This window comes from Cervus canadensis, chromosome 2, assembly GCF_019320065.1.
Source record: "Cervus canadensis isolate Bull #8, Minnesota chromosome 2, ASM1932006v1, whole genome shotgun sequence".
NCBI lineage: Eukaryota > Metazoa > Chordata > Mammalia > Artiodactyla > Cervidae > Cervus > Cervus canadensis.
This window is the reverse complement of record NC_057387.1, coordinates 19,149,596-19,165,039: the sequence shown is the minus strand read 5'-3', so window position 1 is coordinate 19,165,039 and position 15,444 is coordinate 19,149,596. Positions and strand designations below refer to the sequence as shown.

Genomic DNA, 15,444 nt, shown 5'->3' with positions numbered 1-15,444 from the left:
TATTTATTTGCAGGCCCAGACAAACTTGACTAGAAAAGAAGCCCGGGCATGAGTTAGTATGAGTCCATGACGTGCCACGCACTCCAACCAATTGAAAAACCACGAAAGGGGGAGGGCGGAAGTGACGAGCCGTATCCCTCCGCGGAGCGAGAGGGTCGGTGGGGGGAGTCGGCGTCTCTCTCCCCCGCGCCAGCTCCCGTACACGGAGCCGCATTCCTTGGCCCCCCCGCCCCCCTCCCTCGGGGCCCCCCCCGCCCCCCTCGGGAAAAAAATCCACCCCAAATCACTCGAACCCGAGGGAGGTTTCCTTTCACCCTCGCGGAGACGAGATTTCAACGGTTCCCTCTTCTCCGTCTCCCCCCCAAGCCCCCGTCCCCTCCCCTGCTCCCACCCCCTTCTCCCGGCGCCGGGTGCAAGGTCCCTTTAAGGCGACGGCGCCTTCCTCGGGTCAGACTACCGGCGGCGACGACCAAGGGAGGTGAGTGAGCGAGCGAGCCTTCCCTCTCCCCACCCCCTTCTCCCGGGGGTTCCGTTATCTTTTTGCTCGGCGAGACGTTCCGAGGCGAGACAATGAGAGGGGGATGGGGCGGGAACGCGAGGAGTGGGGGCGGGGGCCCGGTGGCGCGCGCCCCCGCCCCCCTCGAGTGGCGGCGCGGTCCGCGGCGGCAGCCGGCGTGGGGTGCGGCGCGCGGGCGCGTGTATGAGTGCGTGCGCCCCGGGAGCCGCGGGAGCCGCGCGGCGGGCCGGGCCGGGGAGGCCCCTGTCTGCCTGCCGGTCGCCCCCGCCCCCCGGCGCCCGCCGCGGCGCGCGCGCGCACTCGCGCCCCACGGTCCCGCACACACCCGACGTCCACACGCACACCCGGCGCGAGGCGTCTCGGAGGAGTGGGCGGGCGCGGGTGCGGGCGGCGGCCCGCTGGGGAAGGGGCGGAGGCGCGGGCGGTGGCGAGACGGCGAGGCGCGGCGGGAGGGGCGGGCGAGGGGGCGAGGCCGCGCCGGGGAGGCCGGCAGGCCGACGTCCCCCGGGGGTGGGGGTGGTGCTCGGCCCTCCCCCGCCACCCCCGCCGGGGAACTAGTGGGGCGCTCTTTTTGAGCGCGGGGAGGAAAATGAGTGATTGCCTAGCCGCTCCCTTGTGTTATGTAATCCCGCCTATAGTACATCCGAAGCCTTAGTGCGCTGCAGTTAGTTTACAAAGTCTCCTCCCCTGGCTCTAAAATTTCTTCGGGATGGCGCCGTGATTTATAAAATGGGATGGGGCGGAAAAAGCTTATTTTCGTATGGTTATATCCTGCCGCGGTGGGCGCCATGTTTATCCCAGGGACTATTTTCTCTAGATTCTTAGCACCTTCTGAAAAGGAGGGATATCGTTGATCCACCTGCTTCTTCTGCTTTCGCAAGTTGTCCTGCTTTCTCTCTCGTCAGACGCGGGATTCCTTCAAACTGTTAATAATACAGGACGTTTCTCTGCTTGTCTAGGATATTTTCGGCTCAGAAAAAGGTAGAGCTGGAAAGAATCTTCTAAGACATTTAGTCCAAACTTATTTTTCGAGATGGAAACTGAGATACAGGTGTCCCATCTCGGAATAGCCGTCATTCTATTGCAGACTGTGGCCCAGCCCTCTACACTCCTTTAGACACCTCCCACCTCCGCGCAAAACCCCAGAGACGTGCAATTTTACTTTCAAAGGAATTTTTCCATCTAGATGAAGGGAAACGGCGGGGGCGGAGGGCTGCTGCTTGGCAAACGACGTTGAATTTTGAGACCCGTTGCTTTTGGCTCTGGAATTTGGATTCTGAGTTTGAACTACTTAGCACAATCGGTCTTAACTTCAGGATGCATAAAAAGTACCTTGCAGGTCGCTAAAAGTGCTGTTTGCGGGATACCTCAGCTACAAGCATATTTGGATGGGATGCTGAGGGGGGCGTATCGTCTGTACTTTTTTAATCTTCAGTCCTTCAGCTGAAACTGATTAAGGTAACCACGGTATTAACAGTTATGGTTCTAGTATAAAGGTGCCCAAACTATCATCTTCGAACAATTAAGGGGCAATCTGTGCCCTTGATTTCCTCCCCTTTCTATATTACGGTTATAACGTACCAGCTATGCTGAAGTATCTCAAGCTAAAGGAACTAACAGAATAGAATCTCTTGGGATGAACATGATTTTGTGTCCACCCCACCTTGTACCAGTGGTAAATCTGGAAAAGCAGTTCCCAAAATGTGGCCTACTAATTCCTGGGTTCCCCTCAGGCCCTCTCAGGAGAGCTACGAGGTGGTAACTGTTTTCAAAATAATACTGAGACCCTGGTTAGCTTTTTCACTGGCATTTGCACTGATGGTCCAAAGGCAACACTTAATAAAACTACTGTGGGAAACAACTACCATGCTTACTTGAGAATGTCTTTGATGAAGCAGTAAGAATAATCATTAAGTTTCAACCCTTCAGTACACGTATTTTTAATTTGTAAGAATCCGTGACCAAATGGGAAGTGTGCAAAAACCACTGATACTGCCTACTGAGGTAAATCTTTATCATAAGGAAAGGTACTTGTGAGATCTAGCTGCGAGTTGCTTGTATCCTGGACCATCATTTTTACTTGGAAAGAACGACTGACAAACTAGTTTTTCACACTTGAGCGTTTGCCAATGGTTTCTTGAAAGCAAATGAAGTGAGCTTGTCACTTCAAGGAAAACAATTGACAGTATTTGTTCTCAGTGATAAAAATTTGAGAGCGAAAGTTAGAATTTTTAGAAATTTGATATCTCAAGTTTAACAACTTCTGGTACTTAAAAGACTTTCCTTGCAAGTCAGTGTTAATGTCTGATTTTTTAAAATATATTTTATGGTGAAATGTCTCAGCATTTGAAAGATAGGCATAATTCAGTAAATCTGTAGTTTCAAATGACTTTTGCATAACTCAAGTCACTGTGAGTAATCTTCAAAATTCACAATACATTGATGGAGTTTAATGTAACTTTCATCAGTAGGGTTTCAGATTCCAATATGCAACTATTGTTTAAGAAACTTTTGTCTAGTTTTAGTACTGTTTCGATACACACATCTATCTGAAAAGGTTTTTAGAACGCGTTTCCCTTTTTCTGTCTGTGTGACAGCAGATCTTCATTATATACATAACCAAAACAACATAGAAGAGCAGACTGAATGCAGAAGCAGGTTTGAGAATCAAACTGCCTTCTATTAACCTAGACATGAAAGATTTCCGAAAATGTAAAACAACATCATTTCACTGTTTTGGGGGAAAATAGTCATTTTTAGTTGAAAATTTGTTAAATATTTTAATTATGTTATCATGTAATGGGTTTGTTGTTTTTTAGTGTACTGATATTTAAACTTTTTACATTTTAATTTCTAAAGTAAATATCAAAAGATCTTTTCCACAGTAATAAAAGCTCTTTGAGATCTTTAATAATTTTAAGAATGTAAAGGGGTTCTGAGACCAGAAACTGGGTCTGTCCTATCCTTCTGCTCCTGAGGTCATCCAAATCTGTCTCCCATTTAGAAACTTCTGGAGAATTCAGAGATGTTAGTTGGAGTTAATAGTGGAAGAGGCAGTGAATTGGGAGAGAATTGCACAGCAAAAAAAGCTTAGTAAATATCCCAGACCAGCTGTAACCTTGGGCAAGTTGCTTAAACTCTCTAAACCTCATTTGACCTGATCTATAAAGTGTATTACTTAGGACATAGTTAGGAAAATTCATTGTGGTAATGAATGTAAAGCGCATAATAATGCCTGGTATTGTATGACAACAAAATAAAATATATTCCAAATGAAGTTTCGTCTTTTTTCTCCATATATGTCTTTTTGTTGTAAGTGGAGATTTCTGATTTAAATTGCAAATCCTAGAGCTGGTGGTGTCTTTGTCATAGTATCAGTATGATAAGACTTTTGGCAGTGTGGTTTGTGATAATAAACCATATCCACAAAAACATTTTTACATGTAGCTCGGGAGGAGAGGAGAAAGAAATAACATTTTGCTAGCTTTGGCAGAGTTAAATGAAATTGAGTAGAAATGGAATTTAGACAAACATGTCAATGAAGAACTTCTCTTGGGAGAGAAACTGAATATTGAACGCTTTAAAAATAGGAAACTCAACTGCTCACTACAGTTGTTCAGTAAAGAGCTCATAGTGAATATATACGGATTCTTCTGGATAGGAAGTTTGCTGCCAGATAAGTGGGAACTATTTTATGTTTAGGAATATTAGACATTATTAAGAGTAAGAACCCATTGTGAAAGTTATATGTGAGGTTCTACAATAGTTCCTGTGAAGGATAGAATGGGTAAATAAAAGCTTCTTACTACAAGTTCAACAATAATTTGTTTCATAGCCATACTAAGTATTCAGCCCTATAGATTTTCTGTAATTAATCCCTTTTAAAGGAAAAAATTGAGGTAACTAGACCTTTGTTGTTTTCAGCCCCTAAGTTGTGTCCAGATTCTTTGCAACCCTATAGACTGCAGCACGCCAGACTCCCCTGTCCTTCACTGTCTTGTGGAGTTTGCTCAAAATCGTGTCCATTAAATCAGTGATGCTATCTAACCATCTCATCCTCTGCTGCCCCCTCCCTTCTCCTTATGCCTTCAACTTGAATACAAATGCAAATTGTTTTGAGGATTATTATTGTTTATTTCTCACCCAGGAGCAAGAGAGAGTAGTATTCTAAATTTTTTGTTTGTTTTTAAAACATTTTTTCTGTTCCACATGTTCTTTTTATCTTGATTTATGGGTGGGTATGCACTAGCAGTGGAGAAGGCAGTGGCACCCCACTCCAGTTCTCTTGCCTGGAAAATCCCATGGACGGAGGAGCCTGGTGGGCTGTGGTCCATGGGGTCACTCAGAGTCAGACACGACTGAGCAACTTCACTTTCACTTTTCACTTTCATGCACTGGAGAAGAAAATGGCAACCCACTCCAGTGTTCTTGCCTGGAGGATCCCAGGGACGGGGGAGCCTGGTGGGCTGCCGTCTATGGGGTAGCACAGTGTTGGACACGACTGAAGCGACTTAGCAGCAGCAGCAGCATGCACTAGCAGTGAGTTGAAAATGTTAGGTACTGAATTCTTCATTCATGAAATTACTTTAGCACTATAAAAGAATTAGACAAAGGAATCCAGAACTTCACAAGCCAAATCGGGAGAATTTTGGTAGAAAACAGATGTTTTCTTAATCTTATTTGAGATGAAGATAGGTAAACCTTTCTGCCCATTAAATACCTCAGAAGTAGACTGACAGTTGTCAGACTGAGGAATTCTTTTTGCTGCTTTTAAATAAGATTGCGTAGTCTTTTTGTATCTTGCTTTTCAGTTGCATAGGTTTTTACTCATTAGCTGATTTTATAGGACCATATTTGCTGGCATTTAAGGTAACAGTTCAGTCCTCCCTAGAAAGGTATGTATCTGGTACACCCATATTATGGTGGAAAGATAAATGCCAAAGACTTAAAATCACTAGTAGTCCTGTGTAAGTTGCAGTGTTGACTAAAATTTACTGAGTACACGGAAGTCATGTTACCAGTGAGGTTACTACCGCAGAACAGAGAAACCAAATAGTTACCAAGATGTCAGATGATCAAGATGTCTTGATTAGTGGAAGATGGCAGTGTTCATCTCATCTTGCAGTACCTCCTTGGTAATCTGTGCACCCCAACTTAGTTTTATTTTTTCTAGTATTATTTAATTATTGTGCAATATATTAAGAATTGTGTATATATAATCTATGTGAAAATTACTCTTAGAAATGAAAGCAAGTTAACAGAAAATTCAACCCACAAGGCTACCGGTTTGATTTAATAGCAAAAAGGAAATGGCATAATGCTAGAGGTATAAAATATCACAACCAAAAGATGATTCGGTAGTTTTACCCCTGTTTTTTTCTTTTTCTTTAAATTTCAGCTTTATTGAGGTGTAACTGACATAAAATTGTAGGATATTAAAGTGTACATCATGGTAATTTCATACATAAATATTGTGAAACTATTCCCCCATTCAGTTAACACACCCATCACCTCACATATTTAGGTTGTGTATGTGTGAACATTTAAGTTCTACTCTTTTAGTGAATCTCAGTTATACAGTGTTATCAACTGTAGCCACCATATTTTGCATTAGATTCTCAGACCTTATTCAAGAAAATTTCATGCATGTAAAAAAAAGGTGAAAGAATACAAGGAGAATCTGCAATGAACCCACCACCTAGACTCAATGATTTTTAACATGCTGGCATATTTGATGTCTATAAGAAAACACCAAAACATGTATTTGCTGAACCACCTGAAAGTCATGATACTTCCACTGAACCATTTGCTAAGAGTAAATACATTCTCCTACATAACTAATACTGCTACCCTTTCTAAGAAAAGTAAAATTTCCAAATATAATCTTATATCTAGTCTATTTTTAAATGTTCTAGTTGTCCCCAATATGTCATTTGTACCTTTTTTATGAACCAGAATCCAGTGAAGTTTCACATGTTGCATTTTGTTATATCTTCTCTGGGTGTGTGCATGTGTGTAACTGTGGGTGTGTGCTTGACATTTTTAGTGTGTTAGTTTTATAAAGTATTCTGCATTTGTCTGATTATTTTGTTTTAAAATGTCCCATTTTCTGGATTTATCTCATTATTTCTCTGTGGTACTACTTATTCTTCTATTGCTGTACTTCCTAAAAACTGGAAGTTAAATTTAAGTGCTAGATTTGATTCAGGTTAATGTTATTGTCAGTGGCTTTTTTTGTTGTTGTTGTTCTAACAAAAGAACAGCTGATGACAAGTAGAGTTTGGATTATCGGCTCACATTTTTCTATTTAAACTTGTTATTGTCATAACCTTTGGCTTTGAGATATAGAGCTACTTCTGTAATTTTAAGTTCAAGCACAATAAGACTTGGAGAAAGACCATAGTAATAAGTTTGCATTTTGTCATTTTGGTTCGCCACCCTCTGAGAAAATGATCTGAAAGTTGAAGAGGCAAGAAGAATTGATATGTTTAGCAAAAGCAACCCATAGAGGAATAGAATAGTAAAGAGGTCAAAACCAGAAATTTTCAAAATGGAGATTTGGGGACTTTGGAAAATTATTTTCACAGGGATTATTTACCACAGTTAATACTGATAATGGGGATTACTGATAGTAACCATGAATTTAGAGAACTAACACCATAGTGCTGTGCTAAAGTTTTCTAAGGAGAAATTATGTACTTGGGCAGGAACAAGCTCTTTCACGGGTAGATCATTATAGGGTGAAACAAAACTAAGTGTTTATGAGCTTTATAAAAATGTTTCTATTTAAAAAAATGTCTTTATTGTGTAAGATGTAACCATTTGAACAATTCATGGGAATCTGTGCTCATCTTTTCTGTTGCAGAGAGGATAAGTTATTTTAAAAAGAAATGAGAAAATTAACATAAAGTAAATCACCTTGGGCTTCCCTTGTGGCTCAGCTAGTAAAGAATCCCCTGGGATTCTTTGAAGAAGAATTGCTGGGAAAGATTGAAGGTGGGAGGAGAAGGGGACGACAGAGCATGAGATGGATGGACGGCATCACCGGCTCCATGGACATGAGTTCGAGTGAGCTCCAGGAGTTGGTGATGGACAGGGAAGCCCGGTATGCTGAAGTCCATGGAGTCGCAAAGAGCTGGACACGACTAAGTGACTGAACTGAATACAACTATACTTCAGTTTAAAAGAAAAATGAGAATTCTTTATGCATAGAATGTGAGATGGTTTTTTTTTTTTTTTAAATTTCTGCTTCAGAATGTGGATTCAATTTGATCTGGGCTTCTCAGTCTTGGCACTGTTAATATTTTGGGCCTGGTAAATAAACCTGGCTATCTCGTGCATTGCAGGATGTTTAATAGCACCCCTGGCCACTCGTCTCTAGATAGATGCCAGTAGCACCCTTCCCCAGCCCCACCCCTAGTATGAGTACCAAAAGTGTCTCCAGACATTGCCACATGTCTTCTGGGGGCAGGTTATCCCTGTTTGAATGTTACTGAGTTGGATAAAAGCCACTGGCATATGTAGATTCCTTAATGATCTAGATTTCCTTTTATATAACCTGTGTGCAGCTGTTGAACATAGTTACCTTCTGTAGATACGCTGCACAGTTTGGACTGTCTTTACTGTATGCTGAAGAACACTGGAATATGATGACCTTTTTTTTTTAGCTCTGTTGGAAATTTTATTGAAGGTAGAAAGCAGCTCTTCATTTGTAAGTCAGGTGTAGGTCTTTGCTTTATTTCATCCCCCTCCCACTGCCCAATTTGCTTGAAAAAGAACCTGATTAGCTATGTGTTCTGGATAAAGTTTGTGTTAGGAGTACTTAAAAGTTTTGTTTGAAATTCTCGAAAAAATCTTGGGATTCACGAAAAGACAGTCTTTTTAAAAAGTTACTGAGAACCATTATTCAGTATTTCATAATAACCTGTAAGGGAAAAGAATCTGAAAAAGAACATGTATAGGCATAACGGAATCACTTTGCTGCACACCTGGAACTGACACATCGTAAATCAGTTCTTTTCAGTTTAATAAATGAGAAAGACATGGTCCCTGCCCACTCAGATATTTCTGGTAGTTAAGGGAAGAATGTTAAATTGAATTATCTTATATGTTAGTTAAATATGAATGTTCCTGTTGTTCCAGCGTATCAGCTAAGAGCCCCGGAGTTCAAGGGTCATAGGAGCTAAGCAACTCCACATTATAAAGTAAGTTGCAGGGACTTCCCTGGTGGTCCATTAATGAGGATTCTGTGCTCCTAATTCAGAGGGCAGGGTTCAATCTCTAGTCCAGGAGCTAAGATCCCATATACCCTATAGCATGACTATAAATTAATAAATAACAGGGCCATCTCTGCAGGACTTGTAAATTGGGAAAGTCAGAAGCTACTTATGCTAGTGTTTGGAAAAGTGGCCAAACATAGGCTTACCATATGACCCAGAAATTCCTCTCAGGTTACTTATCCAAAAGAATGAAAACATATGCACATACAGAGACTTGGGCCCAAATGTTCATAGCAGATTTATTCATAATAACCTGAAAAATTGAAAACAACTATCTGCCAACATGTGGATGGATAAACAAATGATGGCTTGTCCATGAATGAAGTGCTGCTGCTAAGTCGCTTCAGTCGTGTCCGACTGTGCGACCCCATAGACGGCAGCCCACCAGGCTCCCCCATCCCTGGGATTCTCTAGGCAAGAATGCTGGAGTGGGTTGCCATTTCCTTCTCCAGTGCATGAAAGTGAAAAGTGAAAGTGAAGTCGCTCAGTCGTGTCCAACTCTTAGCGACCCCATGGACCGCAGCCTACCAGGCTCCTCCGTCCATGGGATTTTCCAGGCAAGAGTACTGGAGTGGGGTGCCGTTGCCTTCTCCAAAATGAAGCACTACTCAGTGATAAAAAATAAACTACTTAAAAATTCAGCAAAACCTAGATGATTGTGTTAAGGTAATGAAGGCAGACTCAAAAAAAAAGTTACTTGCTAAAGGACTTGATTAAAATCTATATGTTGTGTCGTCTTTGATTCTTCTTAAAAAAATTTTTTAACTAGATGTGAATTCTACCAGTAAGGAAAATGATGTAGGCATCTTGTGAAGGGGAAGGGAAAGGTTTGGAAAAGAGTGAAAGTACTGAGAATTAATAAATGTAAATTTAAAAGATTGAAACATCTCAAGAATCTCAGGAGAAAATAGAATTTAAGGTTCTAAGACAAGGGTTATTTGTAGATGTGGAATTTTTTTCTTTTTTTTTTTGCCAGATGACACAGAAGCAAATTGAAGGTAGTTGACTAAGAGTTGGGGATTAATGTGGAAATAATTTTATGTTTAAAATGAGCAGAAAAGCCCCTAGCATCTAGACTGTGATCTTGGAATATCATTCTGTAACAGAAGGAATCAGGGTTCCTTGGGAAAATGGATGATTGTTGTTATGGGGCAGGAATGTATGAGATGAGCCTGGAACTTTTTTTTTTATCCCATAGCCAGAATTTTATCAAACACTACTAAGCATTGTGTCACAAGAACTCAAGGAGCCAACTGAGAAGTTCCCAGTGAGCAAAATAGGACACTCTGAATATCAATAAGGTTAACTGCTGTGGATCAAAGCACATCAAATATGATTAAATCTGTAATGTGATACAATGATAGTTTAAGAACAAGCTTATTGGTCACTTTGAAGAAATACTAGTGAAACATTATTATTTTGAAAACCGGTAAATAAAGAGAAGCAAGATGGAAAGAATCAAGACTTCTATTTGAACTGCACCACTGGGTAACCAGATAGTAGATATGTTTTTGTTTTTTAAAATCAGAGTGTTTCAGTTAACAAATGAAAAGGAAGTGATAGATTTAGAATGACTATATCTAGGCATTGAGCCTGGATGGGAGGGTTCCTGATGGAAGAAAATCCTGCCCTTATGAGTAGTCTTGTGGGGGGAGAGGGCAGTGTTAAACCTGTATCTAATCATGCCTGTAGATGCAGCTTATGAAGATCTAGAAATTAAGAGACCTAAGAAATCTATCAAATAATCATAATATGTAGACCTTATTTAACTCCAAATCAAAGCAAACTTTAAGAAATATAGTGTTTAATGAAGACATGGAACCAACCTAAATGTCTTATCAACAGAGGAATAAATAAGATGTGGTACATGTGTACAATGGAATACTACTCAGCCACAAAAAGGAATGAAATAATGCCATTTGCTGCAACATGCATAGACCTAAAGATTATAATACTGAGTGAAGTCAGACAGAGAAAGACAAATAGAGAATATCACTTATACCTGGAATCTTAAAAAATGATACAGATGAACTTATTTACAAAACAGAAACAGGCTCACAGACTTCAAAAACAAACTTATGAACTTCCTTGGTGATAACAGTGGGTAAGAATCCACCTGACAATGCAGGGGACACCGGTTTGATCCCTGGTTCGAGAAGATTCCACGTCACAGAAAAACTAAACCTGTGCCCCACAGTTACTGAGCCGTAGGGTTCCATGAGCCTGTCTTCCGTAACACGGGAAGCCACCACAATGAGAAGCCGGCATGCCTAAACCGAGAGTAGCCCCACTGTCCACAACTAGCAAAAGTGAGCACGCTGCAATGAGGACGCAGAGCAACCAAATGAATAATTTAAAGAAAAAAGCAAATGTATGGTTACCAAAGGGGAAAGGTGGGGGGAGGGATAAATTAGGAGTTTGGGATTAACATATACACATTACTGTGTATAAAATGTGTATAAAATAGATAATCAACAAGGACCTGCTGTGTAGCACAGCAAACTGTCCTCAGTATTCCGTAATAACTAACACGGGAAAAGAATCTGAAAAAAAATGGATATATGAACATGTATAACTGAATCCTTTTGTTGTACACCTGAAACTAATACAACATTGTAAATCATACTCCAATAACTGTATTTGAGCAGCTTCCCCAGTGGTCCAGTGGTTAAGAATCTGCCTGCCAGTTCAGGGATGTTCGATCCCTGATCCAGGATGATCCCACATGCAAAAGAGCAACTAAACCCATGTAACACAACTACTGAGCCCACTCACCTTGGGTCTGTGCTCTAGGACAAGAGAAGCTACCGCAATGAGAAGCACGAACACTGCAACCAAGAGGAGTCCCTGTTTGCCTCTAGAGAAAGCCCACATGCAGCAGTGAAGACCCAGTGCAGCCAAAAATAAATAAAGCTTTAAAAAAAATTACAGTATTTGAGAGAATTTGAGGTTTCAGTGTTGCCTGTATATTTGATATTGAGACTATAAATCTTTTAGGCATGTTAATGGTACTATGACTTGTTTATTTAATTAATTTTTAACTTGGCTGTGTGTCTTGCAGGATCTTAGTTCCCCAGCCAAGGATCAAATCCTGCCCTGGCAGTGAAAGTGCCAGGTCCTAATCACTGGACTCCCAAGGAATTCTCTGTGATTTTTTTAAATTTTATTTTTGGATACATGATTCTTTTCAAGACCTTATCTTTTAGAGATACATAATATGTTTCAGGTGGCGCAGTGGTAAAGAATCCATATGCCAGTGCTGGAGACGCAGGCTCAATTCTTGGGTCAGGAAGAACCCCTTGAGTAGGAAATGGCAACCCATTCCAGTATTCTTGCTTGGAAAATTCCATGGACAGAGGATGGCTACAGTCACAAAGAGTTGGACATGATTGAGCGCATACAACACACAAAATATTTAGGAATGTGATATTAGGAATTAATTGCAAAATAATATGAAGGAAAGAGGGCGTAAATGAAATAAGGTTGGTTGATACTTTTAAAAAATTATTTTTTGACTGTGCTGGGCATTCTTTGCTGTGCACAGGCTTTCTCTGGTTGCAGCAAGCAGGGGCTGCTCCCTAGTCGCGGTGTGCAGACTTCTCATTGTGGAGCGTGGGAGCAGTTAGTTACGGCTCATGGGCCTAGTTGCTTCGGGGCGTGCAGGATCTTCCTGGGTCAGGAATTGAACCAATGACCCCAGCATAGCAAGGTGGATTCTTAACCACTGGACCACCAGGAAAGCCTAGTTGATCATTTTTAAAGCTGGGTTATGGGGGGTGGGGGTAGGGGGGGTGTGTGTCCCAGTCAAAGATCGAACCTGGGCCCCCTTTAGTTGAAGCAGAGTCCTCACAGGTGGACTGCCAGGGAGTTCCGTACTCTTGTATATAATTAAAGTTTATATCTTCTTTTAAGAATAGCAGGAAAGGAATCCCTAGAGTATTGATTCCAAGATTCATAGTTGTAATCTGATGGGGGTTTGCCCCTTTACTTTGCTACAGTGTGATTCTCAAATTTACTGCCTGTCCAGGTTTTCCTCTTGATGAGCATGGTGTTCCCTACGTGCTGGCCTTGAATTTCCAAAATTCACATTTTTACCTGGCACTTTTTCAGGAGAAATGAAAATGTTTCAGCTTGAACATAACTTTTGTTTTTTAGTGTGAAACATATGCCAAGCCTATGAGTACAGTTATCCTTTATAGCAAAATAATAGAGAGGGAAATTTTACAGATTTTTTTTTTTTCCTTGTGAGAAATAAAGCTGAAGGTTTAGTGTGGAGAGAAGTTAAACACAAGTAGACTGATTGTTTGGAAAGATTTATACATTTTAGTACTACATATATAGTAATTCTTGTCTTTGTTCAAAAATAGTTGAAAGGTAACTATATGCCATAGATCACTTGACTGTATTCTCACGGATCAGAGAATGATCGTGTTTCTTGAGCATCTTGGTGGAGATATTAAATATAGCACTTCATTGTATTAATGAAAATTCCTTTTTGATAGCTGGAAAACTACAAAAGGGTACTAAATTTGCATTTTTCACTTTTAAAGTTTACAAGGAATTTACTTCAGGTTGATATCTATTTTGGCATGGCCCATCTTTTCAGCAGAGTTAATTTTTTAGCCCTGAGCTATAGATGGTGAAATGAAAGGAATGATCCCATTCTCAGATACAGAGTCTAGATCAGAATTGAGAACTGTTTGAAAAATTTGGTTTCAGCGTCTTTTCTGAAATGTTGGGCGTAAGTCATAAAATATGTTCAGTCAGCAGATTTATTACTTTTCTGAGTTGATACGCCTTGTTGGTTAACTCCATCTTTCACATAGTAAAAATCTTGAAAAATATATTCTGAGTTGAATTTTCTATCTTGAACCCTTTAATTTACATTGGTTGTCTTGGCAGAGCATATACCCTAGGAAGTTATTTTTTTCTCACTTGGTAAAAAGTAATTAGGACATAAATGTCCTTCTTGCCATCTTTTCACAGCGGCCTTTTCCACTCTTTGTTTCTTAGAATACCTTCTTCATGGTGGAAATAACATAATTTGACTGTGAGGTGGAGGAAACTTTTGTTATTAATCTTCATTGTTTGACAAAACATGAACTCAGTCTTTTAAGATGCTATAAATAGTTGAGGTAAAAGACTAGCCTTTGGATGTGCTATTAAAATATCCATATTCATGACACTGAAAACCACAATTTGCATTTGGATAGCTCTACTTATTCCCATAGAAAGTTTTCTACCGATTCCTCAGTATATGTATGAGGACTCTGCTTGCAGCTGGTCAGAGCTGAAAGAAAGTCCTTAAAAAATATTTATCCACAGTTTATATTCATTCTGATGGATGTTTTATAGTATACATGAATTATCTGTTGGCTTTGGACTCTAAGACAGTTATACAATAAAGAACATTAGTATAAAATTAAGTAGTTAGAAAAAAGTTGTTTAGAATGTTAGCTCTTTCAGTGGAACTAGACTGGAAAATACAAAAGTGTGTTGTGTAGGCTTGACTCAAAGAAAGCTTGTGATATAGATTTGGCTTTTTAATTCAGTTTCTGGCTAGCATTGTCTTTTGTATATGTAAATTAAATGCAAAACTAAGAAAATTTACTGGAGAAGGAAATGGCAACCCCTTCCAGCATTCTTGCCTGGAAAATCCCACAAATAGAGGAGCCTGGTGGGCTGCAGTCCGTGGAATCTCAAAAGAGTCAAGACGCAACTTAGCAACTAAACAAGGAAATTTAAGTTGATACCTTAGAGCTCTTTCTTACCTTACTCATAGCATCTCTCCTTTATGGTTTTGATTTGAGAAAACAGAAATAATTAGGATATTAGATTCTGCTTAGAATCAGGCAAAGCACTTTACCCGTTAAAACGGGCCCTTGACTAGCTATGGAATATTTTAAATTTTCAGGTAGACAACGCCATCTGTTGGGCATCTTGCAAACTATCAAATTGTGTGGCCCTAACGCGATGGTTAAATTGGCTGTTTTGTTTGTTTTGCCTTAGGGGTGTGGTGGAAAAAATTCTGAGATACTGAGGCACTGAGAGCTCTTGCAGTATAAGCTTTGTTTGAACATTGGGCAGCAGTGCTACTCCCATTCCAAGGCAAAGAAATTGACCTTTACTCAACTAATATTGGAGGGCAGCATAATAGTAATAGCTGTTCGTTTGCATTGCAAAGAGGTAGGCTTTATTTTTAAAAAGAAGAATGTAGTTTAAGCAGTGTTTTCAATTTAAAGGCTGACTCCCAAAATCATCGTGGAGTTTAAGGTTGGAATTCCCAGGTGGTGCCCAGTTCATGGGGTCACAGAGAGTCAAGTACTGAGCATGCACACATGCACAGAGGTTGAAATTAGAGTGTGGCTCTTATCTTGAGTACAAAAAGGCTCAGTAATCAAGATAAATAGTATTTTATATATCATTTTTATGCTATTATTTTTATTTTATCTACATTTAAATTTCACCACAGAGCTTAAGTATATCCTGGGCCGTTGTTCAGATTTTTGAAATAAAGGTAAATGGTCAGACAACTTTAAGGATGCAGTGTGTTTAAAATTGTACAATATGTTAAACAATTAGAGGAAATCTAGGGAATGGTATAATTATATGCTTTTATAGATTTGGTATATTTTTATAAATACCTTT

General features: G+C 40.3%; 2 protein-coding genes across 8 annotated transcripts in view; both read left to right on the top strand.

The window, feature by feature from the left end:
* Positions 1–15,444, top strand: part of POGZ (pogo transposable element derived with ZNF domain) — a 57,729-nt gene that overhangs the window by 10,742 nt on the left and 31,543 nt on the right. For 3 of the 7 annotated variants that reach the window (XM_043458294.1, XM_043458287.1, XM_043458250.1), the window contains exon 1: positions 131–478. The exons of 1 other annotated variant lie outside the window; for it this stretch is intronic. The gene's annotated coding sequence lies outside the window, so the exon portion shown is untranslated. Of the gene's footprint in view, positions 1–130; positions 479–8,701; positions 8,722–12,108; positions 12,279–15,444 lie in introns of those variants that run through there. 3 more of the 7 variants (XM_043458292.1, XM_043458268.1, XM_043458258.1) reach the window with 3 other exon arrangements.
* Positions 487–7,578, top strand: LOC122434677 (methyl-CpG-binding domain protein 2-like). The gene is made up of 2 exons (XM_043458306.1): positions 487–1,975; positions 7,383–7,578. Exon 1 carries the CDS (start codon positions 571–573, stop codon positions 1,090–1,092), a length of 522 nt encoding a protein of 173 aa, XP_043314241.1. The 5' UTR covers positions 487–570; the 3' UTR covers positions 1,093–1,975; positions 7,383–7,578.

Coding starts and splice junctions, on each gene's coding strand:
- LOC122434677 (XM_043458306.1), top strand. CDS start 571: ATGAGAGGGGGATGGGGCGGGAACGCGAGGAGTGGGGGCGGGGGCCCG.